At 43.8% G+C, this 25,080-nt stretch overlaps 1 protein-coding gene across 2 annotated transcripts in view; it reads left to right on the top strand.

Moving 5' to 3' along the window:
* The window catches only part of cacna1ha (calcium channel, voltage-dependent, T type, alpha 1H subunit a), a 109,251-nt gene that overhangs the window by 36,414 nt on the left and 47,757 nt on the right, over window positions 1-25,080 (top strand). For both annotated transcript variants that reach the window (XM_070980460.1, XM_070980459.1), the window contains exons 3-6: window positions 16,103-16,214; window positions 16,941-17,074; window positions 17,750-17,847; window positions 24,125-24,284. In XM_070980460.1, the coding sequence (XP_070836561.1) occupies window positions 16,103-16,214; window positions 16,941-17,074; window positions 17,750-17,847; window positions 24,125-24,284 (504 nt within the window). The remainder of the gene's footprint in view (window positions 1-16,102; window positions 16,215-16,940; window positions 17,075-17,749; window positions 17,848-24,124; window positions 24,285-25,080) is intronic.

The raw sequence follows: 25,080 nt of genomic DNA, 5'->3' as shown, positions 1-25,080 counted from the left end.
ATGAATAAATTAAATATGTACACCTACAAATATGTATGGTTTGGTTCTTTGCTCCTTCCTTTGACAAAGACACTTTCATTTCAACGCGTCTTTTTCTGCTCGGCAGACGGCAACATTTGATTTGTGCGGTGAATGAGTAAAGTAATCATACAGCGCCGCATCTTGCTCTTCAGCCTGCAGACTCATGCTCTCAGAGGGCGGGTCATTGTAGATCAGAATCAGTGAGGAGTGGAGCCTGGGGGGGGGGGCTGGAGCGCACTCATTCTTTAATTGCATTAATTGCACCTAATAAATAACAATTACAGGACAAACCATGTGCTCCGGTTTCCTCCTCCACTCCCCGCAGACTGTGATCAACATTTTTCTGTAATCTAACACCCCCTGGTGTGTGTGTGTGTGTGTGTGTGTGTGTGTGTGTGTGTGTGTGTGCGTGTGTGTGTGCGTGCGTGCGTGCGTGTGTGTGTGTGTGGAGGGGGCAAAACCTTGGAGTTTGCAGAAAAAAAGAAGAAAGTGCGTGCGTGCCCTCTGAAGGATGTGCTACTAGGCAATGTGGTTCCTATTGTAACGTGACCTGAAAATATGGAAACAAATTCAATTACTCCTCTCAATTTTTGCCCTTCGCCGTCTCTGATCTCCATTTTGTGTCCCTGCGTCACAACCGCTCGCTCTTCCTCCCGCTCTCTGTCTGGCGCTCGGTGGAAGAGGTGATCTGGAGGAAGGAAACGGTTGCGTTTAAGAGCCGCGGATCGAGCCTTTAAATGAAAGGAAACAGGGAAACAACACATTTGCCAATCTGTCAGATGTCAGATTTTGGCGGTCTGTGTGCGTGTGTAGGTGTGTGTGTTTGTTTGTTTATGTTTGTGCATGGCTGGCTGTGCTGGGGATGAGCGCAGTGAAGAGGAGTTATTTTACAGCTCTGAGGAAAGAAGCAGAAAATTTTGTCGAGCGCGCCAAACTGTGGTCAGTGTGTGCGCGTGTGTGTGTTAGACGAGGCTTTACAGTCTTAGCATGTTGGAAGCCTTAAAACGCAGTCTGGGGTTTCACAGTTTTTTCTTCCTCCAGCCTCTCCTGTCTTATTAATCCACCTTTTATTCTCTGTCTTTTCCCCCTTCGGGTCCTCCAGCTCCACTACAGGAGCAATCCTCCCTGTTCCCAAATGAAAAACGAGGTGCCCTGACAGAAAAGTTTTACGGAGGGAAGACAAATGTCATCTTTTAGTTGCCCCGAGTTTTTCTTCTGCTGAAATAATCCTTTCAGTGTGCTTGAGATAAAATGGACTTCATTAAGCCTGAGGAGCTGTATCTTCTTCATGTTAAAGGAGAGGTGAAGGTGGAGGGGAGCACATGGACGCGGCCTACACACACACACACACACACGCACAGACGTGATCAGCGGTTGCATATTGCTTTGTTGCTATAACACACAGTCGTGTCGAACTGAGTGTGGGATATTTTCAATTATGACTCAGCTGCAGCACACAGGAAAAAATGCGAGAATGACTAAATGTTCTAAATATACTGTTTGAGACCGACATTGTGCTTTTAATGGCCAGAGCAGAGTCCCGTTAAGTGTTTATTGTCGTACTCAGCGTCTGTGTTGTAATGGCTATGAGGCGATTGCCAGGAGTCCATTCTGCACTGTCACATCCTGGCTCTTTTTTAGCAGCTTCGAGTAATTTTGTATTTACTTTCTTTAACTGAATTTGCGTTGTGAATCGATTTCAGCCCAAAGTTTTAATGCCGTCAGCTTATTAAGAGTCAATAGATTTGTTTATGGTTGTGCAGTCTTCAGTGGGGGACACTTAGCTCAGTGATTTAACTGAAATGCATGAGTCAGTTAGTTAAGCTGTTGAAGAAGTCCTTCTGTCTCTTCCTGTGGAGACAAAGGAGCAGTGGAGATATCAATCCTCTCTGTTTTCAGTCACTGAAAACTAGTGACTTGAACATTGAGAGGCCATTACACCCTGCGCTTAAACTGGAATAAAGAAGATGCTAGTACTCAAAACACGCACATGCAGCATTCGGGGGCCACAAGTTGCATGCAGGAATCCGCACTGTGAGGTCGCGAATTCTGAATTCATCACGCAAAATGCTGAAAATGTTCACATGTACACATTATCAAAACCTTTACAATCTGCTACCTGTCAGTGTATGAATGTTGAATGTATGTTTAGCACAAATAACAGCAGCTTTTTGAATGAAGTCAACCACATGTTGTACCTCGCACTGCTGCATTTTTCTTCCATTTATGGCTTATTTGAGACCTGATATTCATACGAGTATTACATTCATTACAAAGTGGCAGTGCTGGGTAAAAAAGTACTCACTTTGACCAACAACTGAGTCCTTTCCTACTAACATTCAGTGCCAGTGAATACTGGTCCAAGAAGTGGAATTCTGGTTTGCAAGGTCGATTCCCACACCAGCTGGAAAAAATGAAGCCGAACAGGGGAAGTGAGTTGAGTGCTTCCCTTCATTTTCTGTCATATTTCTGGAAACCAAAGTCTTTTCAATCAGGTCCCTGAACATAGACTCTAAATATCATCAATCCCCGTCGGAACGTCCTTTTCAACCCAGTGGTTTCACGATATCTAATGAAAACTACATAAAACTGGTTTCATCCTTTCTTGAAGGCAGTGGCTGTTTGGTTTAAATGGTTGTGGAAATTATTGGAAAAGAAGAAGAAAATGGCTGGAGTTTCTCGATCTAAGCAGAAGGCTCAACAAAGTAGCGCTGAGCTGGAGCAACACATTGAAATCCATGACGTCATTTTTACATCAAAGCTAAATGTCAAACATGTAGCTGTAATGCTAATGTGGTTTAGCTGCATGCTGTTCCACAGCTATCATCCTCAGCGCTAATGCAGCACAGGAGTGAGCCACAAACATGAAGGGAGGCTTATATAATAGCTACCCGTGAAGGTGATGTGCCCGGCCACTAGAGGCTGTAGCCTGCTCGTGAATCAGGTGAGCTCATAGAGAAAGCTGCCAAGATTCAGTGCTCACACATGGCTACACACTCATACGCATGGCCACACACACACACACACACACACACACACAGGTTCATATAGAGGGCTCGCATTGACATACACAAGATGCACACACACACACACACAGGTGTACACACAGATGCAACACTGGATATGTGAACGAAGTCATGTTTCCACACAGACTGTGTACTAATTTGGATGTTGTGTAAAGGTGTGTGTGTGGTTCGGACACCTGGTGTGTTTGTTTGAATTCATTAATGGGTCGTGTAGGTATAGATGTTAAAATGTTCTAAACTTGTTCATTTGGATATACACGTGTAAGCATATGTGTGTGGGTATGTGTGTGTGCACACAGCTCATGCCTTGGTTTGAGTCCAGATGTCCATATGCTGCCAGGCAGGGCAGGGCATATGGCCATCTGGTGGGAGATAGAAATACAACCAATATGCTTTGACCTTTTGATTTGGTTTCTGTACCCGGGCCTGTGTGTGTAATGCTCATCTGATACCAAGCTTCACATCATTAGCCGTAGTTAGAGGATGAAGCTTTTGCAGAACTTTTTTTCATGCATGCCGTTGCATCTTGAGGAAAAAAAAACCAAAGCAATTCTTATGTTTTTCCATGTGTGATATCGCAAAGGATTAAATGTTTTTTTCCACTTCTAAAATAACTAAGACTGCATTTAAAAGTAGTAATCCAGGACAGATGCATGCGTGTAATCCAGTGATGTATGGTAATGTAAACTGACAGAGCACCATGATGAAAGTCAGGAAGCAGTCCTGGCATTAGTCTCTCATGTCAGTCTCTTTTAAAGCCAGTTAGACATTCAGGTCTTTGTCATTATTTTTAAACAGAGTGCAGAATATCCTGCAGAAACGTTGAACATCCTGCCCGTCTTGCAATGACCCGTGCAATTGTTGCCATTGATTGCTTGTGTATGGTAGCTTTTATATGTTCGTCCATTTTGCTGCTACAGTATAGCTTTGTTTGCATAACTGATTTTTGATCAGGCAGCATTAAGTTGTCTCTACACCCTCACTGTCACTGGCTTGCTGTCGAGCTCAATATCTAATCCTGGGTGACATGGACCTCTTTGTTTCTCTCCTTCCCTCCCAGCCAGCGGTTCTGTCTCCACCACATAACACAGCGAAGCAGTCAGCAGGGCTGATCTATAAAACATGTTAAAGCAGTAAAAACGATACTGTGGGGTCAGCACTATGGTCCTCTGAGGAGCTGTGAGCCTCCCCAAGAAACACTTGACCAGAGTGCTGAAACACCGATGCACATGCACTGGACATTTGGAGGAGCCGCTTTTCAATACATAAAGAAGTGACCGGCCTTTGTGCAGTTCGTTATGGGAAAGACTTAAACCAAACAGTGTGGGTGTGGTTGTGATGAATGGTCCTCTGGACGTTAAACATAACAAGTTAACAGGATTAATGGCAGAATACATTTGGCGAGAGGCTCCCAATGTGCCTGTGTGTCTGTGTGTGTGTGTGTGTGTGTGTGTGTGTGTGTGTGTGTGTGAGGAGACGGGCTTACATGCAATGGATTATACTTGGATTAAATGACATGTATTGTTGATATGTGCTTGACATGCAGAGGTGGAGAGAGAAAAAGAGAGAGAAGAGCAGGGAAGCAAGAGGGAGGTGATCCCACCCGCCCCACTCCTCCCTTGACAGTATGGAGTGTGAGACTTGTTTAGGGTGAGGAGGAGGAAGAGGATGAAGAGGAGAGAGAGAGAGGGTGGAGTAGAGGAGAAAAACTGTCACAAGAGGAGAAAATACAGAGGAAACAATCAAGGAAAAATGTAAACACGGTGGCCAAAATGGAAGGAAAAGACATGAAACACTCCACCTTCCTGTCCTTAACTCTCCTCGGACTGTGGCCCGTTACTAAGCAACCAGAATCCTGTCGAAACTGTGTCAGAGCGACGGAGAGGGAGAAGCGCGCGTGATGAAAGTGGCCCTCCTAATCGCTATAATCAGTCAGGATGTTTATGTCTGACAGTCCTTCACAGTACCAGTGTTGTCAGCACACACCAACAATATCATATACACAGACCTACAGCAATCAATTTACACATGGCGGCTGTGCAACAGAGCCCTTATGTTACAGGATGAAGCTCCTCATAATTTCCTGTTGTCAGTAGTTCCCTGAAACGACCCGAACCAACAATGCATTGATCTGTCTCCCAAGACGGTCTGACTTCCGTGTCTTGTCAGTGGTGCTGAGCCTGGAAGCTATTAAAGCACACCAAGACGTACATCTTCAACACTGGGTTTTACACATGGTGCTCAGGTGACTCGTCATAAGGGATACCCAGCCTATGGGGACAGTTGTATAATGTCTGCTGTGGATCTGGAGGAGCGCTTGGGTGCACGATATTCTTTATGTTATGACAAAATGCTGAAATCTTAGCTTTGGCTTCAAACTCACAGTAGCTGTTGAGCTCTCAGTGTGGGATTTTTGGCTCTCCATGTACTGAAGCGGGTGCTTCTGCTCGAGGTGCTGAAATAAGTTGGTTGTATTGCCTGTTTGTGTTGTTCCAGTCTTCCTGCGCCTCTTACATGTTATTGTGCTTTGTTTTACATGTGATCCTTTGTAACCGAACTGCTTCCAATCCACTTTTTTATCACATTTTGATATTATTGTGAAGAATATGACACACTCTTAACAGAAAGGTGTCAAGAAGGTTCAAAGATATGGGTGTTTACTAGGCAGGGAGTTGCATTACTGGAATTGTAGGATGTAGTATTTTGGGGTCTTAAATGGGAGTAAATAGTTCATTTGATAGGAGCTACTTTCAGCTGTGTATTAATATGCACTGATGAATGTTGTATTGACTCAAACTCTGATGCCCATGTTTATTGTATGAAGGTATACGTCCCTTGGTGCAACAGCGTGGCTCATTGATTTAAATAGTCTTTGAACAGAATCCAGCTCTGTGGCACAGAGGAAGTCAGGCCTCAGCTGCACAGACATTACTTGTTAGTAGCAGTTAAAGCACTGACAGTTTTGGTAGTTTCTAATTTGTTTCTAATTAGAAAAACATAGAATATGGTCAGTGTTATCCTTTAAGCAAGACTTGATATCAGCTTGTGTGTAAGTATCTGGGCTAATATACATAGAGGGGCCAATACCTCAAGGTCGAGCTGAACGGTTGAACCATTTCAGGCATGCTAGGTAGCCCCCGGTGTGTGTGTGTGTGTGTGTGTGTGTGTGTGTGTGTGTGTGTGTGTGTGTGTGTGTGTGTGTGTGCGTGTGTGTGTGTGAGAGAGAGAAAGAGAGAGAGGTTTAAGGCCAGGCCCCACCAGATGCAGCTGCCCTATTTAGGGCTCTGTGTATCTATCTGCCTCTTTCTCTCTTCCCTTGTTCCTCTTTGACACACCGTGACACACACACACACCTGCACACATACTGTACATGCATATGATGGGACAGATGCCACAGGAGAGAGAATCTCACCTTGGGATGCCTTTTGCTCAGGTGTGTTGTATGTCAGGAATGTTTCGGCCCAGTACATCATGTGCATGTTGCAGCGCGGCACAGAACAAACGCTGAACCGCTCCTGTTATGTCACACCGGATTGAAAAAGACAAGCTGATCGTTCTCATTGTGCACACGGATATCTGTCACTGTTTTAAAATACGCGTCAGAGAGATAGAAAAGATGCTGGTGGCTGATGTAAAGTCGCTCAGAAGACATTTCATATGGAAAAAAGGACCATCAGCATAGCAGATTAAAAAGGCAGTGGAAGGAAGTGGGAGATGAAAGCGCACGCAGCAGAGAACCTATAACAGAGAGACAGAGGGAATCCTGGTGCAACTGCGTCACTGCTGCCTCCGTCTCTTCTCGGGGGTGTTGGAGGAGGAGGAGGGATGGAGGGATGCAGGGATGGAGAGATAAAAGAGGGAATGAGGAGAAGAGGGAGAGAGGAGAGAGTTCAGGGACAGGCTGATTTATGAGTTTCTGTTTCTGAATCGTGACGTCTTTAGGGACTTCACTGAGATGAGCCGATCTGGAGTGCGCACGCACACACACACACACACACGCGCACATCATGCTCACGCAGGAGACACACGAGACACATGCGACTCTGCAACCAGTCATTTTGTTGGCAAGATCATTAAAGTTGTGATCACAGCAGGTGGGAGCAGGTTTTTTATGTCTGAGGTAAAGAGTAGAGAGTGTGTGCGTGTGTGTGCGCGTGCATCTTTACTTGTGTGGGTGCGTGTGCGCATGCGTGCATCTCTTTTTTTGTGGCAGATGGTGAAATAAATGAACAATCATCCCAATCAAACACGGCTTGGAATCTGGATTGGAAGCACTCCACTGCCACGTCGACAGTGAGACAGATCACTAGGAGGCGAAGAAGAGGAGAAGCAGAGATGGAGAGGGCGGAGGAGGGAGGGGAGGCGATGAGAGAGAAGGGAGGAATAACAAACATGACGGAGGGAGACGAGCAGATTTCGGTCGGAGCAGAGATTTCCAACAAAGTTTCAAGATGAGCGATAGAGGGTAAAAAGGAAGAAAGGACAGCAGAGGGGAACAGAGCTCATTAACGGTGAATGCAGTGTTGAAGGAAGGAGGACAAACAGCCTCTCATGGTCTGTGGGGTGATGCCAGCAGTTGGAGAAGCTCTGAACCCCGGAGTGCTCTTCATAGCTGCTGCTCGGCTGAACCAGAAATGAGTTCCTCTGAGATTTGGCTCTCGAACAAATCAGTGAAACGTGTTTAAATTGTGTCTTAATTGACAACACAAATGCAAAGAAACACATTTGAATCATTGGCAAATGAAAATGTTACAAATAGTTTGAAGATAAAATATACTGGACTGACAAATGGAACCAAAATATTAGAGCATCAAACATTTATGTAAATGTCTAAAAACACGAGTGGGGATCCTTTTTCTCACCATGGGCCATTTTAATTTTCCTAACTTCCTCTGAGGGCCGTACTAAATTATTGAACCACATACCACACTAACCTCTAATGCGATGACTAGAGCTGCTTCCCTTTGTCGAGGTGTCTGATATCAGATGGAAGTGGATCTGAGTCTTCGCAAGAGTCAGTTTTGCAACGAGCTGCTCACAGTAGCGTGCAGCTGAATGATTTCATGTCATGGGTTTTCAGGCACGCCAGCTGGTTCCTCATTAAAAGGTGTTGCAAATATGTTCACTTCCTTTTCTTTACTTGTCATATCCTGAAACTTCTGACAAATGCCTGAAGGAGTTTTGCACTTGCTCAATGAAATCCTCACCTTTGGTAGCGCCATGCTAGGCTTGAAAAGGCTGCACTTCTTCCCTTGAATCAGCAACAACAGGTCAAATGTTATATGTTATTATATGTTGTTTTCTTTATATTTAATTTGGCCTTTTAAGTATAATACACTGTCATGCAGGTTTAATAAAACCAGCTGGAACAAAGTAATAATGTACACAGCGGAATGGAAAGGACAGAGGACACTGCAACTAAAATTGGTATGCTCATCATGACAGAGTACACAGGTATATACGCACATGCGCTTGTTTTCTTGCTGACTACACACACACACGCACACACACGCACACTGCTGTCCTGCTGATCGACCTGAGTAGAGAGTGTGATTAGGTTATTACATCTGATGGGATTGAGTTTGCTCTCCTCTAATGAAAGAGGGATGGACTGAAGCATGAAGAACAAGGAGGAGGGGGGGTTGAGAGAAATGGATTGCAAAAGAGGATGGAAGAAAACATACATGGCTGAGATGGAAAGAGCAGGGTGAGAGGCTAAGAGGGTGGATTATGGAGAGAAATTAAGGTGTCAGCGGGGGGAGAGAGAGATAGGAGGGGTGAAGGTGAGAGTCAAGGAACCGAGGAAGGAGGGAGGGAGAAGGGGGGAGATAACTTTGTTTTCAGGAGCATTGAGATCAACATCCCTGCATTGTTTTGAGATGAAAACTCCTGCCAATACTTTATACTTGAAAATGAAATGAAGTACACACATCAGAGTGCTTAAAGGTAATGTCTGTTTGCAGATGTCTGCATAGACATAAACAGGGTGCAGCTGCACTGATGAATCATTGTTTAGCACATACTGTGTGGGACTTACAGTATGAGAGTGTGTGCAAAGCAAACCCAACCGTCTGTGTGAAGACCAAACAAGGAAGGAACTGGAGACATATTTTAACTTTTGTCCACTAAAACTTCGGCAGAGTGTATTGATGCTTGTATTCGGAGTGTACAAGCATTTATACAGCCTTGACAAACATCGATGTACATCAAATTATATTCCATCTACTCTCTAACGTGCAGTGAAGTCCATAAATATGTGAATGCAGTTTCTTATTCACTCTCCATTACTGTCCTATAAAATGTATCAACAGAGTTACTGTGAGAGCTCCATTAACCCCCAAACCACTGTATGATTGTATTTGACTGTTGCAGACAAGTCACTCTTTCTCCATCTCTCTGTATTTGTGTGCATGGATGCATAGATTTGCTTCCCCCAAGCCATCTGTCTTCGTGGCAGAGTTAAGTGCTGTGTGACTGGTCAGTGATCTGAACCTCTCACTCTAATTACCTCTTTAAGCTCCAAATTCAGTGGCATGAGACAAACGAAGCAAAACAGACCGGTTGAAATTCACCCGCTTGGCTGAGATGGTTCACCTGACACAAGAGAGCGACAGCTGAGAAGCTTCCAGGCAGGAGCCACGCGGCTCTGTGAACTGTGACCAGTGACATCTGCACGGAGCATTTTCTTTAGATTCCCCACAGAGGATGCTGTTTGTGTTGGCCTCCAGGCACACTGCAGTACAAATGAATGAAATGAAGGAATGCTGCAAAAGTGACGCCATTAAATGCACTCGCTGTGCAAATCAAGCCCGTTCGGGTCCACGGACACGTGCTCAGACGGAAAACTTTTTCCTCGTGCTGAAGCGGAGAGAAGTTTGAGAGCTGCTAACCAGACGGGACAGGCTAAATTCGTAGTTTATTGCAGAACAAAGAGCGCTAAGCTGTGGAGCAGATAGGGATAAGTTCTGCTTGTGATCTGAGACTGTAGCTCCTCTTTAACACATACATCGAGAACCCTGGGAGGGTGGAGGAGAGAGGGGGGGAGAAAGAGAGGAAGAAAGAGATGGGAACTGGTACAGAGACGAAACAGCTGATGACGTGGTCTTAATTTCACAAAACCAAGTGATTTACTATGACTATGGGTGAACTGCCGTGATGGGAGACAACTGGACAGTTCTTTGTGGTGCTTTGATGCTCCTACATAGTTTACTGCGCCCTGCTTCCTCCCGCTCTGATCTCACTGCATGCACTGGCACCGACCTGACACCTCAACTGGAGTGAGCTTGACACGGTGTGTGTGCGCTGTGAGACCTCTCCAGTGTATTCATGCTTGTGTGCGTCCATGTATGCCTAAGAGTTCGTGTCGGGGAATTGTTGTTGCCTTGCATCAGCAGCCACTTGTGTCCAAATATGTGTATGTGTGTCTTCGTGTGTGAGCACAATACGTGTGTGTAAGCACCTTTGACCATGTAACGGTGCTGCTGTGCTTTTCATGTCCAGTTGAGAGAAAAGGAAGAACACAACCCGCGCACCATGCTTCACCACAAGTGTACATGTGTATACAAGCACTATGCATGTGTGTGTGTGTGTGTGTGTGTGTGTTCACTTAATGAATGTGTGTAAGTGTTATCACAGTTGCTGTAGGTGCGAGACTTTGCTATGACAGAGTGTGGTACAAATTTAACAGGCTCTTGCGAATGCTTAACATTGCATTGTGATATTTGTGTCTTGTTTACCTTGGAAGGCTCGTATTGTTACATATTTGCACAGCAGATGCTAAAGATAAACACTGACTCATGCAGGACCCATTATACAGTCACAGATTGATGTAATTGATGCTCCACATATCTGTTTTTGCAAGCGTTCCATCATCGTCTTTGCTTCTTTTCTCCTTTGTGCATGCAGGTGATTGTCTAGCTTTGCAGTCTGACGTCTCCCTCGATACTTTTATGATTTCATACAGTAGAAATTTGTGTACTCTTGCCATTGAGCAAGACACCAAGTTGCTCCTGTGGACGTATTTTGTGTCCACTCATAGAGGACGTTGGTTGGTGGAGCTGAGACATTGATAGAACCATAAACTAAGTAAATGACATTGTAGCTTTGGTCTGGCTGAGGGATGCTTTGTGTTTTTGGTGAATTAATTTCCCATCTTTTGCTGTGTAGACCAAGTTTTATTTAACAAAGAGATTGCAGCAGTTCACTAGAATCTGCCTCGGAGTAGATGAATAGATGAAGAAGGTCATTCTGCGCTCATCGTGAATATCCAAGAGGACAATGAGCAGGATTATTTCTCTAAAATGGCTCTTTGTTTTTAAAGCATTGATAACAATGCTAATTTAAATGGTGTTTCAGCCAGCTCACCAGTGCTCCTGTGTCATGTGTCAAACACTGGGTCAAAATAACCGGATTTTAGTATGGGTAAGTTAGAAAAATGACAACCCATGCATGCAGGGTAAAGGTAACCCAGTGTTACAGCTGCACTGGGTCAATTTTATTCCAATGATCTTCAGGACGTTTCATATGAACAGGTGATAAATGGTAATGTGACTTATGAATACCCACAAGCCCCCACATCCAGCGTGACACGACTCAGAGCTATTTTTTCCCTCAAAGCACTGAGGCATCAATCGACCTTAACAAGTGAGGCCAGCAGCGTTGTGTGCCAGGGCTGCATTTGTCTCCACCACAGGAGGAAAAGCCAACCAATATACGCTATATTTGATGTAGCTCATAGCAACATAGGGAAAACAAAACTATACTTCTGAATCTGAGCGTGTGTGTTTGTGTGAGAGAGAGAAAAGCCAAACAAAATTTGAAAAGCGGCAGGATCTCTGTTGTTTTCTGTTTACCGCAAATCAGTGTGTGCGCTGCGCTCGCTTTGCAGCGACAGCCTGGCTTGACTTTGAGGACTTACACATTAATGCTCGTGTGTGTCTCCATGCATGCATGCATCTGTGTGTGTGTGTGTGTGTGTGTGTGTGTGTGTGTGTGTGTGTGTGTGTGTGTGTGTGTGTGTGTGTGTGTGTGTGTGTGTGCGTGTGTGTGTGTGTGTGTGGGTGGGTGGGTGAGCTGAAGACAGAAGGGGGCTCAGGAGGTGTTGACTTTGGAGATTAAAGAGGAATTAGAGAGAGCAGAGCAGAGGGAGGCACAGAGCAACATGAGAGAGAGAGGGAGAGATTCTCTGAATATTCAAATCTCTCATCTTAATTCTGCCGCAGATTACTGAATCTTTCATCTCCGACGGCAGGATCGACCTTAGCTTCTTTGACTGTCTGTCTGCTTGAAGAATGCACAGTGACAGACTGGCCCAAGGCATTTTCCAGGGAATTGAAAATGTGTTTTTTCTCTTCGTATTAAGACTCACAACAACATATTGTAGCTGTTTTACCGCTGCTCCCCTGTGGACACTGCAGTACATTCTTTACACTAGTACAATAGCCTAACTCATTTGTAGACTGCGTACATACAACACAAGCGAACAGCCGTAATGCCTCAGAGCTGCTGTTTCTTCTGCGGAATTACAGAACAAAACGTGACGCTCCCTGTGTGGACACGGCCTCTGAACTGGACTTCCCCTTCAACATACCACTGATCTCTCACGCACACTGTACCCTTGAAAATGTTAACTTCTCAGATGCCCCCAGTTTATTTCTCCCTCTCAGTCTTTTCAAATGTGTCTCCGGAGGATTAAGCGGCAGGGTTTGCATTCTTCCTGCCTCCCACAGTATTGCTGCTTGTGTTCACTCGAACATCCAGCTGCTGCATATCATGGGAGCTTGGTGCATTGGCAGAGACCGTTTTTTCCCAGAAATATCGCAGACAGTCCAGTTTAGCTCAGTATCGCAATAGCAGCTTGTGAGAAATGGGAGATATACGTGTAAGCAGTGTGAGTGCTGGACATTATGAGAGTTCTGGACAGACACATGTAAAATAACATAATACAGGGAAGCTTTAATTGATCTGGATATCTCATATTTCTGGACATCCATATCCCTCACAGTGGACAGAGGGAAGCCTCTCTCAGCAGGAAGAATAAAGACATGTGGAGTTTTGGCAGACTGCATTGCAGACTTGTCAGGTTTGGTTAATTGAGCGGCCTGACATAGGTGAGCCGTGGCAGCCAGGGCTCAGGAAATCCTCTGTCAGACGTGCGAATGGGCCGGCATACAGATGATGTATTGGCAGGAGCGGTGCAAAGAGAATGGGCTATTTCTGTGCTGTTTTTGTTATAAAATGTAAGATTTGCTTGTGGATACGAGGTATAACACCAATTCAGTTTGTTGCTGCTATTATTCCTTGTTCAGAAATTCTTAAAATTTAAAAATAAACAAGGACAGAGACAATTAACCTTGCTCTCTTCGCTTGTCAATAGTTGACAAATACCCCCAAACCCACTCCATATATAACCTGATGATGGAATCAATATCTGCTGTTGCACCCCCCCACCCCACCCCCCCACACACGCCCCCTCATCACTCTGAAAACTGTGTGTGCAATCCCTTATGCATATCTCACATGACTCCTGTATTAAACCTTGATTACCTAATTGCTTTTTCAATTGATTGTTAATGTCAGCTACAGCAACTGCAGACATGTTGAACTCCATTTTCAGCGTGTAGCTACATGACATTGTTCAGTAGACTCTGTTTTTATTGTCCATTACTGGTCACAAGGGAGGTAAATCGCCCCCGGCGGCAAAGTCTCATGATTTTCTCGTGGGTTTCTTGGTATAGACGTTTTGTTAAAGACGTTCAATATTGACATCAGCATGTGCCATGCATGATGCGTCAGGGAGTCGAGCCTTGTGATGGTGTTCAGATTGTGACTGTTCTCAGCTCATGGGAGTGGAGAACCCGCAGTTGACAGTAAAGATTGTAGCCACGTCTGTTCAGCCACTGGAGAAAAAGAAAGTTATAGATCGCGGATACAAACTTCAGTCTTGGCCCGTGATCACAGCACTGAGTCCTGATTGCTGTTGTATGTGTGTGTGTGTGCAACATATGCTTCGTGTAATTTACCTACAATATGTGTATGCTTGCGTTTGTCTGTGTGTGTGTAATGAAGAAGACAGTGGTCACCATTTGTTTTCTGCTTTAACTCCCTTCCTAATTAGACCAGCGCTTCACCCTGGGAATACTTCAATACCGCAAATCCCCACACACAACAGATCCCTGCGTGCATGCGTTCGTGCGTGCATGTGTGCGTGTGTGGGACAAAAGCCAAACTAAAGCAGAAAAACAGCAGCATCAGTCCCGTTTTTCGAGTTGAAGAGACGTGATTTAAAGATATTCCCTGCTCTTGTTCTCCTCGTCATTTTCCCTCCTCCAGTGTTTCTCTCGCTCATGCTGTCTTTGTACTCTCTTTACTTGGTGTCTGGTATTTTTTCTCATTATGTTAAAGCGACATCTTCTAAATTTATTGCGGTTCCACCATGATATGCTGTCCATATGTATTTCATTAATTAACGTGAGTATTTACAGACTGGCTTGATTGATGGCATCGCATCACGCTGCAGCATGTTGTCAGTGCAGCTACAGTGGATTTATGAATTTGTTAACAGTGAGCGGGACTACACTGATCCATCTTGTGTGTCGTTGGTCCTCATGATGAGCATCTCCTTGCTGTGCATGCCTGTACAGGGCATCTCTGCCAGACTTGAGCCTGAAGATGAAATTAGGGAATTTGGAGCTAAGGCTTTTCTGATTTGTCATTTTGTCATTTAGTGGGGATAAAAAATTTCAGTTGCCACACTGAAACTATGTCAAAGTCAATCCTAAACAAACCCTGACAGATAGAAACCCTCTCCATCAAATGTCTGTCCATGCCGTGAGACGCTAATGGACCACGTGGTTAATATTCCATTCTTTGTAGCTGGATTATCTTTGGAGCTCTTATGCTGTCAAAAGAAAAGAAACTGACATCAAGGAAAGGAAGAAAAAAAATCCGCTGTTGACTGTGCCCTCTGCACTGCTTTGTTCTAAACAGATAAGCTCACTGGCAGTCCAAAAAGGATAAAGAAAGGATAACACAAGCAAGAGGAAATCAAGAAAAGATTGTGCTGTCTCAGTCAGGTCAGAGGTGACATTTGACATTTGTGTACCCTTGAAATTGTGCTTCCTGTAGAACAAAACAAATCCTGAGACACACCAGAATTTGCATCGATGTCATACTGAAATCAATTGCCACAAATATATAGAATTAGAAAACCAAGCTTGTAGACTAAGATCTTTTCTAATTGATTTATTTCCTGCGGTGAATGTATTCACAAATGATGCAACAGGATGTACAGTAGACATGGACCCATTAAAATGTTAGTTGAGAAACTGTGAAAAGGCCTGTAATCAGATTAACAGCCCAGCAGCCAGGCTCACTGGGTCATTATTAGACCCATTATGTGCATTAGGCTCACACACAACTTCTTATTGGCATCCGGTTCCAGTGTGTTGGCGGGGTGTTTGTTTACTCGCATGCTCTTATGCTGAGTCACGGTTGATTTTTGTCTGGGACTTTAACGCTTCTTGTGCGAGCTTATACATCATGTTGCATCATAGGATTTTATGGCCTAGAACTGGACCCTTCCTGCAGAGTAGTGGTCTCGTCTAGCCTTGTGAATGACCTCCGTCTAGTTGCCCTCCTGTACGGCTGCTCCCTCCTGCACAGAGACGGCTCATTCAGAAAAACAATTTGGGGCTCGAGGTGGATTCACATTTCAGGCAGCCTTTGGGAAAAGTAAGATAAAGGAACCGTTCTGTTCCCCGTGTCAGCTTGTGTCGGCCAGTTCCTGTTTTGCAAGCATCGTTGCTTGTGTCACCCTGCGGCAGGCCAGCAGGCCTGATTGGTTGCTCCAGCGTGTGGTTTGCACCTGATCTCGACAGCCCTGGATGCACCTGTGGTCAGCACTGTTACAGAAAAAGCTGTCCCAAGCTTTGACGATGCGTCATTAACAGCATCTGATTGTTTTAGTTCTGCGTACACGGTAAGATGTGCTTGCTTGCCTTTCTACATGCTTCAAATGAAATCCTGCGTGTTTTGGCCTTAACCTCTTCCTGCACGTGGTTCGAGCACGTATCCATGCTGGTGATCCTGCTCAACTGCGTGACTCTGGGGATGTTCCAGCCCTGTGAAGACGTCACCTGCCAGTCAGAGTGGTGCCGCATCCTGCAGGTCAGTGCCTCACCCTCACAGCTGGAGCACATTATCTTACGTGGCAAGGTTTGTGTGTGGAAGCACATGACGAACATTCACACTATTTACCTCAGTACTGTACTGGGCACTAAACGTGTTTCTGTATGGTGATTTTTATTTAACCACCTTGGTCAGTGCTTTAGTGAATAATATGGGAAATTCTAAGGCATCGTCACTCATCGGGCCAGACAAAGAAGGACAATAAAGACTAATGCTAACTAATTGTAAATGTTTATTTTTCACCGCAGATTGGCTTCACATTCTGCTTCAACTTGTTGTGAAGTGACTGGAAGAGCCATACCAATAATAATTCTTGAATAAATAGTAATGAAATGATCTGTCGTTCTCTCTCATCTTGTGCTGTAGAGTAATGTTGATTCTTGGTGCGCCGAGATGTGCTCATTACATTCAAATACAGACGTTCTTTTTGCTGCGGTAGATGTCTAATTAATTGAGACACAGCCATAACCATGGTAAGCCAGAGCTATTCCCTGCTGGGATGAAACTAACTAATGGAGACAAGACTTCCTTTTCAGACAACCTCCGCTGGCACTTGAGCGGCTCCTTCTTAAAATGTGACTCCATATTGATGAAGAAACTTAACAAGGACCTGACCTTTTTCTGCTGACAACAAGTCAATGCCCCCTCGCTGCTGTTGTCCATGCTAAACATTCATTCTATCTGCGTGTTTGTTTGTTCCTTCAGGTATTGGACGACGGCATCTTTGCTTTCTTTGCTGTGGAAATGATCATCAAGATGGTGGCCCTGGGAATTTTTGGCACCAATTGTTACCTCGGTGACAAGTGGAACCAGCTTGACTTCGTCATCGTCATGGCAGGGTGAGCATCCCACAATGCTTTTTGCTCACGCCCACAAATTGCTCAGTTTTCTGTGTCGTCTGCAGCTTGATAATAGCAGTCTGCTTAGAACAAGATAACATTTCATTGAAAGCGAAGTAAACAATCAGACAAGCACAAATGCAACCTCACACAAACAAACACAAACACAGTTTTCTGCTTTTGGAGTGGATACAGTTCACATGATACAGGTGCCTGTTCGAGATGTACAGCACAGTATTTACCAATCTGAAACTGGAGGAGTGGAGCTGCACACCCAGACTAAAGGCTGTTGCCACTATACCCTGTAGGTTGAGGCGAGGGCAGGATCCAATCGGCAGTAGATATTCCTTTAGATACTCCCACGCTGTAAGGGCTGAGCCAGTACGACCACACACACTTTCCTCACGCAGCCAGCACGATCACAGACCATAACTGCCTCTTTCCTCCTGCTTGTCACATTACTGATGTTTTGGTGCTGCTGTATAAACTATACAGAGAAAACAGAGCTTCTGACTTCATATAATTAAATGTCACATGTACAATAATTATGTGGGTAGCTGCTATTATAAGCATTATCGTGTTTTTGATGTTCTTAGTCTTGTTGTTGTAGCTTTGTGTATGTGTGCACAAATGTGTTTTTAAGTACTGAACATGCCTTTCTCCAACTGTCTTCAGGGTGATGGAGTATTCTCTGGACGGCCATAATGCCAGTCTGTCAGCCATCCGTACTGTCCGAGTGCTCAGGCCACTGCGGGCCATCAACAGAGTGCCAAGTGAGTCCATGTTTTACCTGTGCAGGAGTGCTGATTTGGTCAACACCCCGATGGTGCACCTTCCCTGTCATTTGCTTTTTTGCTGAATGCCAGCAGTCCACACACCACAGTGCCCCACTGAACTCACAACCCAAACCCCCTGATGGTTTTTATTCTTGACACTTGCCCAACTGTGCATGACTTGGTTTAAAAAGCACTTGACTCCCATTAATACCCAAGGAAGACAGACCTTTTAGCCATTAAAAATGAATAACGTGTTTATATGTCATAAATATTAAACTAGAATATGTTTTATTTGTATCATTTGTGTGCAAAACTTGCAATATCTTATTGTAATTTACCCAGAGCACAGTTCAACTATACCTTATTTCATTACAGTAATATAGTAGCATAAGAGCAAACCCATATGGAACTTTTGTGTCTATATTCCCACTTCTTAACAGTATGCTGACTGATGATCCAGGACTTGATGTTTGCTTTAATCTCACTTCCAGAGGTTGTACAGCACCACGCTGAGCACAGCGCTGAGTGAGAACTTACACTGCATAGTTTGTCATTCTCCTAAAAGCTCTGTGACAGAAGGGCCCATGAATCTACAACTATAGATGATCACTAGACAATGGTGTCATAACAACGTACAAGATTATTAACCAGCATACATTAGGCACGTGGCCAAGCTGTTTTTCAGGTTCGGGCTGCCAGTAGCAGTGGCCATTTTGATCAATGCAGGTTTATAGGGTGTGATTTAAACATTTCTTTCTTTATGTTCTTCCTTGTTAGACACATCTGTTTCAGTCTCATGTCTAACTCTATAGTATGGTCAAATGGATCATATCGCTCATACAACACAATTTATATATCATCCATTTTCTATGCCCCTTATCCCTTTCGGGGTCGCGGGGGGGCCGGAGCCTATCTTGGCTGTCAACGGGCGGGAGGCGGGGTACACCCTGGACCGGTCGTCACAGGGCAACATATACAGACATACAACCATTCACACTCACACTCACACCTAGGGGCAATTTTACAGTCACCAATTAATCTAATGAGCATGTTTTTGGTCTGTGGGAGGAAGCTGGAGTACCCGAAGAGAACCCACGCATGCACGGGAAGAACATGCAAACTTCACACAGAAAGGCCTGACCCGGGAATCGAACTGGCGACCTTCTTGCTGTGAGGCATGCGCACTAAAAATCTATTCTTACAACACTGGAGAAGCCATAGGAGTATTAATGGTAGAGTACATGGATGGTATTTGTAAAAGACTGTGTGTGTGTGTGCATGCATGCACATATGTGTGAATAAGTCAGTCCTTAGCACGTGGCACAGGTTGACGTAAGACTCTCCTATGTAACTGATGATGTTATATGTCTGCACAAGTGTGCGCGTGTGCGCGCGTGTGTGTGTGTGTGTGTGTGTGTGTGTGTGTGTGTGTGTGTGTGTGTGTGTGTGTGCTTTGGCCACTGCAGATAACACAATCATAAAGCTTGGCAGGTTGTCTGTTTCTCTCAAGCTTTCCTCACGAACACTTTCACACCCAGACACACACACACCCAGACACACACACACACACACACACACACACACACACTCTTATTGTTTTGTTCTACCTCTACGAGTACTGAAAAAGCAACATTAACCTCATTGTTAAGCTAACAGTAGCCCTGAGAAACATCTCTACAGCCACGAACAAGGTGAAGTAAAACTTTTATTACTGTAACAAGTTTTCAGTTGCTCCCTGAAGGGTCCGGCACAGATGGAGAGAAGACAGAGGGAAAGAATTGCAATGAGGGTGACAATGAGAGGTGTTACTGGGGGCGGGAAACTCAAGGTCAGCATAGATTCAGACAGACACAAACATACCCCAAAGCCCTCAGACTCATATACTAACAGGTACACACCAGCTTGCCTCATTTTTCCTCCCTGTCTTTCTCTTCTCTTTTCTTTTTCGTCTGATTTGTAATCAGTGATGGAGTGTTTATGGGTGCGAGCCAGCTAGGCTAATAGCCGTGTTGAACTTTTTCTACTTAGCGTCTCTGTTTGTCTCCAACCATTCTGCTTACTCTCTGTTTCTCTGTTTTTCTTTCTGCCTAAGTGGATTGGAAGCATCCATTGTTAGACAGATGTTGAATGTGTTTTTGTGCTGTAGCCTAGATACAGTGAGCAACACTCTCCAGGCCCTACTTTTGCAATGGTGCAACCACCAACATGCAGTAAATGCACAGATGTGAGAGATAATGCTTAAAATGTTTTAATTAAACACTCTCCAACAAGTAGATGTATTTGAGTCAGCCACTAAAATGAACATTTATTGTGGTTAAAGCGGAATCGTTGGTAAATCATCCTACATTTATAAAGAATCTGAGTCATTCTTACACTATCTGCTGTGCACAGCTGCTTTACACCTCTCTCTCTCAGTTCATGAAATCCCTGCTGACGTCTGAATGCGGCAGGGCAGATGTGTTGATAAATCTGCAGCATGTGATTTGAGAAGTGCTTCGCCAGAGCGCGGTGCCATTACGCACAGCCGTTGGTTATGCAGCAGACGTCAGATTCCTGGGGTTCATTAATCCGATGTGTCATTTGCTCCTTCTTAGCTTTCTTTTTAGCAAAAGTGTTGTATTCTTGGGCTGCATTACGGTGCAAGTGCTGCTGTCTGACTTCACACTTTGTGACAGGTACGTCATGGTAACTTGGCTTTGTACTTATCCATAAAACTCACCAGAGCTTTCCTCTTTTTTCAACTGTCTGATGTCTAAAGTCTTCTCCAGTGTGCAGTCCTCTTTGTCCCACTGTCATTACAGACACGTCTGAGGGAGCCGTGACCCATCGACACTGACGTTTAGCCTGTGAATGTCTAGGCCTTATGAGAATTGGCGTTAAAGGCCACTAAGAGACATAAATATTAAATGAACAACGGTGTCAGATTTTTTTTTTTTTTAGATGACCGTCCAGCCACATAACACGCTGTTGAGAACGACTCTGCTCCAAGGCTATATTTTTAATTATTGGTGTAGTTATAAATGTCAAAAGGACTTTGAATGAGGTTTTCTTCCTTCTGGAACACAACTTAGATGTTCTGGTTTCACTTCAGCTCTCTTTCAGCACACTAATGAGAGCACAAGCTGGCAACTTTTCCAAATCATCAGAAGTATTTCAGATAAATTGTGTCCACTTTCTCAACTGCACAAAACCCCCTGTCATTGCAGCAAATTGGATTCTTCCACATCACCCCCAGCAGATGGTAGATACCAGCCTGTTAAACCACAGGCTTGATGTTTGTGGGCATGTGTGTGCATGCACGAATTTGTAAGTTAGCATTGATCATTGTTTATGTGCCAAAATGTGGCAATCACAGCTGAGGCACGAGGCAGCTAACAGCCAGCAGCAGTTTAAAGCTAGCACTGGAGGCGTTGTGCATTTCCCTGTATGTGTTTGATAATGCTGTCATGGTTTACTGGTAGAGTCTTTTAAGTGCTGGATCAACATGTGTTCCAAATATTGACAAAATGTTGTTCATATTTTAGTCTTTACTTGTTCAAGGTTGCCTTTTGCACCATATTTCAGTATTTTTTAGCACTTCTTACCACATGACCTGCATGAATGTTATCACACAGAGGCCAATAAAACCCAGCTAAAGCTACATTTACATTGTATATATTTTGGACTTTGCTGTGTATTGCACACACTCAATGCATGTTCCACATGCCCATGTTCACTGCTATAACTGTTAAATTCCTGGTCTGTGTGGTTGGAAAAAGATGAGGAAAGCCATTAGTTCATCATAGGCTGCACCCTGCCTACCAATGACATTTCACATTAATACGTTTAATTACTCCCAGATCTAATCTACGAAGCAATTTTATGACTTCATAAAAACATATTTTCATAGATTACGACCTCTGTCTGTAACTTCCTCAAAGGAATAAAAGGAGAAAAACATGTAGAGGATTTTCAAAATGTTCTAATACTTAGTAGTTTTTCTCTGTCCTTTCTCGACATTACGCCCATCACTTCTTACAAATGAAAGTATGTCAGTTTTCTTCATAAATTCCAGCCTCAGAAAACTTAACTTATCCTAGTGGCATGACTTTCTGGGTAGGTGGCCCTTCTCTGTTTCTAATGCCCTCATGGAGTCTGACACTTGTGCACCCTTCGATAACATTAGTTTAATTAAACCGTAACAGGGTGCAGTGTAACTCTGGGAGTGAACGTGGTGTCAGTCTAGCTTTAAATCTCTTTGTGTTCCTTACCCCTCTCCGAATTGTTCTCAGCAATAAAATTCAGTGTATTCCTGAATCACTTCTCCATACTCAAAATGGAGAAGCCATTAGTATTCTGCTTGGGGGATGTTAACACTGTGAAATGTTTGTGTTTGCTGAGCATATTTCACTGCACACAGATGCCTCTATGGTAAGGCATCTGTGTGCTGTTTACTCAGTGTGTCCATGTGTACATTTCCACGCACTGTACGCACACAAGTAGACTGCGACGTGTCCCTGGAGTATTGCTACCTCAAGCGTGCAGGCAGATGTACTCTTTTCTTCTTCAGTTTTGTGATGAGACACATGCATCATTGAAGTGGGTGTAAGATTTTCTTATTCTCCCCCTCCATAACCTCTATTTTGTGAGAAACATGGCATTGCAAAAGACAGCAGCCGGTGAGAAGGTATGTTAAAAGTGGAAGTGGATAAAATGAGACAGATTGGTGATCAGACAACGACTTAAACTGGAAATTTAACTGCTTTCATGAACATACTGTAACTCCTCCTTGTGAGTCTTGCTATATGGAGGCCATACTTCAGTTTTCTATTCCACCCCAAAGCCATGACCTCATCTCATTAGAGCTCTGTTTAAAGGATCGACCCTCACCTGTCAGTCTGTAATATTTTCGTTAGGATGGATGGTTGACTGAATAGATCTACCAAAAACCAACAAACCAAAATCCCTTTATGTAATTCAGGAGATTTAATCTTGTGCCACTTATTTAGAAAATATGTTCTGAACAGCAACTTTGTGGGTCATGAGTGCACACAGAAGCACACACAAATAAACACAAATAAGACGATATACACTAAACGCTGGTGAGTCATTCCCTCTGAGTGGGGACAGTTAGTGCTTCACAGAATAACACCACCACAAATCAACTGTCATGACATTTGCTACGCTTGTAAACAAGACTGGGATGTTCAGGTCTTGTTGATTTTGTTTCCAGTGTTTACGTATTGTCTGCACAGTTATTTTGTTATCCAAATATACTGTAATATTGTCTGTCACGACATTTAAAAATAGCATTTAATGAAAGCATTAATGCAGCCAGATAACATAGTTTATATGAAATGGAGACAGTGCTGTAACAGGTTGTAATCTTGTCTTGTTAATGCGTCAAGAGGATTATTAATTTTACCCTAAAAGATTTCCACTGTCTGAAAAGAAGAAAAACAATAACGTTCATATTTTGCTCCTCAGTGCTTCCAAACTTGCATAAATAATTGATGAGAATTTTCTGGAGAAGAGTTTAATTTCGCTCTGACTTATTATAGATAGACTTTGATAATATTTAGCTTGTGGCACAAAATTTAATTAGAATATATAATCAACTGGTGAGATTAGTTCATTTTAGGCCTGTCCTGATAACTGTAAAACTCACAAACAAATCACAGCATTTGTTTCTTGTTTATTCGCCTGTCATCAAATGATAATGAATTTGCGGAGACCTTTCTTCTGCAGTGGCACAACACAACCTTAATTTTTGGAGACTCAAGGAGATTTAGGTTTAAATAACATTGCCACTGCCAAAAGTAGCCGTGACACAATGGAATTACCGTACTGTAAGTGCAGTCATTGTGACAAGGCTGTGATATAAGTGAAAGGGGACAGAACACATTGTCAGGACCTGAGGGACTAGATCCCCGACTCTGCTGATGCTAAACACAGCTGACAACTGGAGATGGATGCTGAATGCATGTGGTTAGATAATATTAGCCACAGGGAAGCTGTGAGTTGAAATCCCAGAGGAGAAAATAACGTCAAACTGTCACTTTCAGTATTGTCATTGCTTGTAATTATATTGGCTGTGGGGATGAAGTTATGGGTTCTAAGCTCACAAGATCAATAGAGGTTGTCAGAGCTGTGTGGTAACCAGAGGGCGAGCAAAGGTTAGCTGCTGCCCCACACGCAGAATTCGTGTCAGTCATGTATGTGGACTTGAAACGTGTGTGTACACTTGTGCATGTGAAAATCATTTCATCTTTACCTCTTCTGTCCCACTGTGTAGGTATGAGGATCTTGGTGACACTGCTCTTGGACACCCTGCCCATGCTGGGGAATGTTCTTCTTCTCTGCTTCTTTGTCTTTTTCATCTTCGGCATTGTGGGAGTCCAGCTGTGGGCGGGGCTGCTGCGCAACCGCTGCTTCCTGGGAGAGGACATCAGAACGTAAGGAATTTGGTCTTGTGATGAAGTGTTTACGTTGCCTCGTTTTTTTGTTGGGTGGTAGTTGCATCAATGGTCCCAGGGAAATCTGAGGGAAGGAGCACCCTAAGATCTGAGTTAAATTCTTTTTCCTTGAGTAGAGACTAAACAGAGATGAGTGAAAAGTGCTCTATCCATAGACTTAGAAGTTGCAATCAATTTTTAATTTCTCCCAAACAGAGAAGATCTACCATCCACCCTGATTTCCAAGTGCTGTTCCAAACATCCATATGGTGACCAGCACTGCCTCCAGCATGCATGCATGAAATCTTCAAACATGCTCAGCTCACTTAACTCAAAACATGATCTTTCTTTCAGCCATTTCCGTTTATTCCCTTTTCTCCCGCTGCTTCTCTCTTGTTGGAATTTGTGTTGAGTTGTCTTTGGGTGTAGCAACCAGCTGTAGCTTATAATACAGCCTACTGCAAACTGTATAGTGCCCTCGGGATGTAAACCACCCTATGGCCTCACTCACATATAAGGAGAAGCAAGGACAGAAAGATAAAGATAGACAGAGCAATGTAAAGCTGTAATCTCATCAACATGTTATTTAATAACTGTTGCAACTGTTTGGAATGAAGTGAAAAAATTCCCAAATAGATTTTAAACTTTACCAGATTAACAAAATGGCAATTTACATTGCAAGTGACCTAAACCTGAGGAAGCACAAGGTGCAGACTCTGTAAACATGACGCAGGCCAACACAATCAGACAGACAAAACTGCATTTCCTACGACACTGCACAAATGATGAACATATT

Source organism: Chaetodon trifascialis, chromosome 15 (assembly GCF_039877785.1).
Source record: "Chaetodon trifascialis isolate fChaTrf1 chromosome 15, fChaTrf1.hap1, whole genome shotgun sequence".
Lineage (NCBI taxonomy): Eukaryota > Metazoa > Chordata > Actinopteri > Chaetodontiformes > Chaetodontidae > Chaetodon > Chaetodon trifascialis.
The sequence above is the reverse complement of the archived record's forward strand: the minus strand, read 5'-3'. Positions and strand labels throughout refer to the sequence as shown.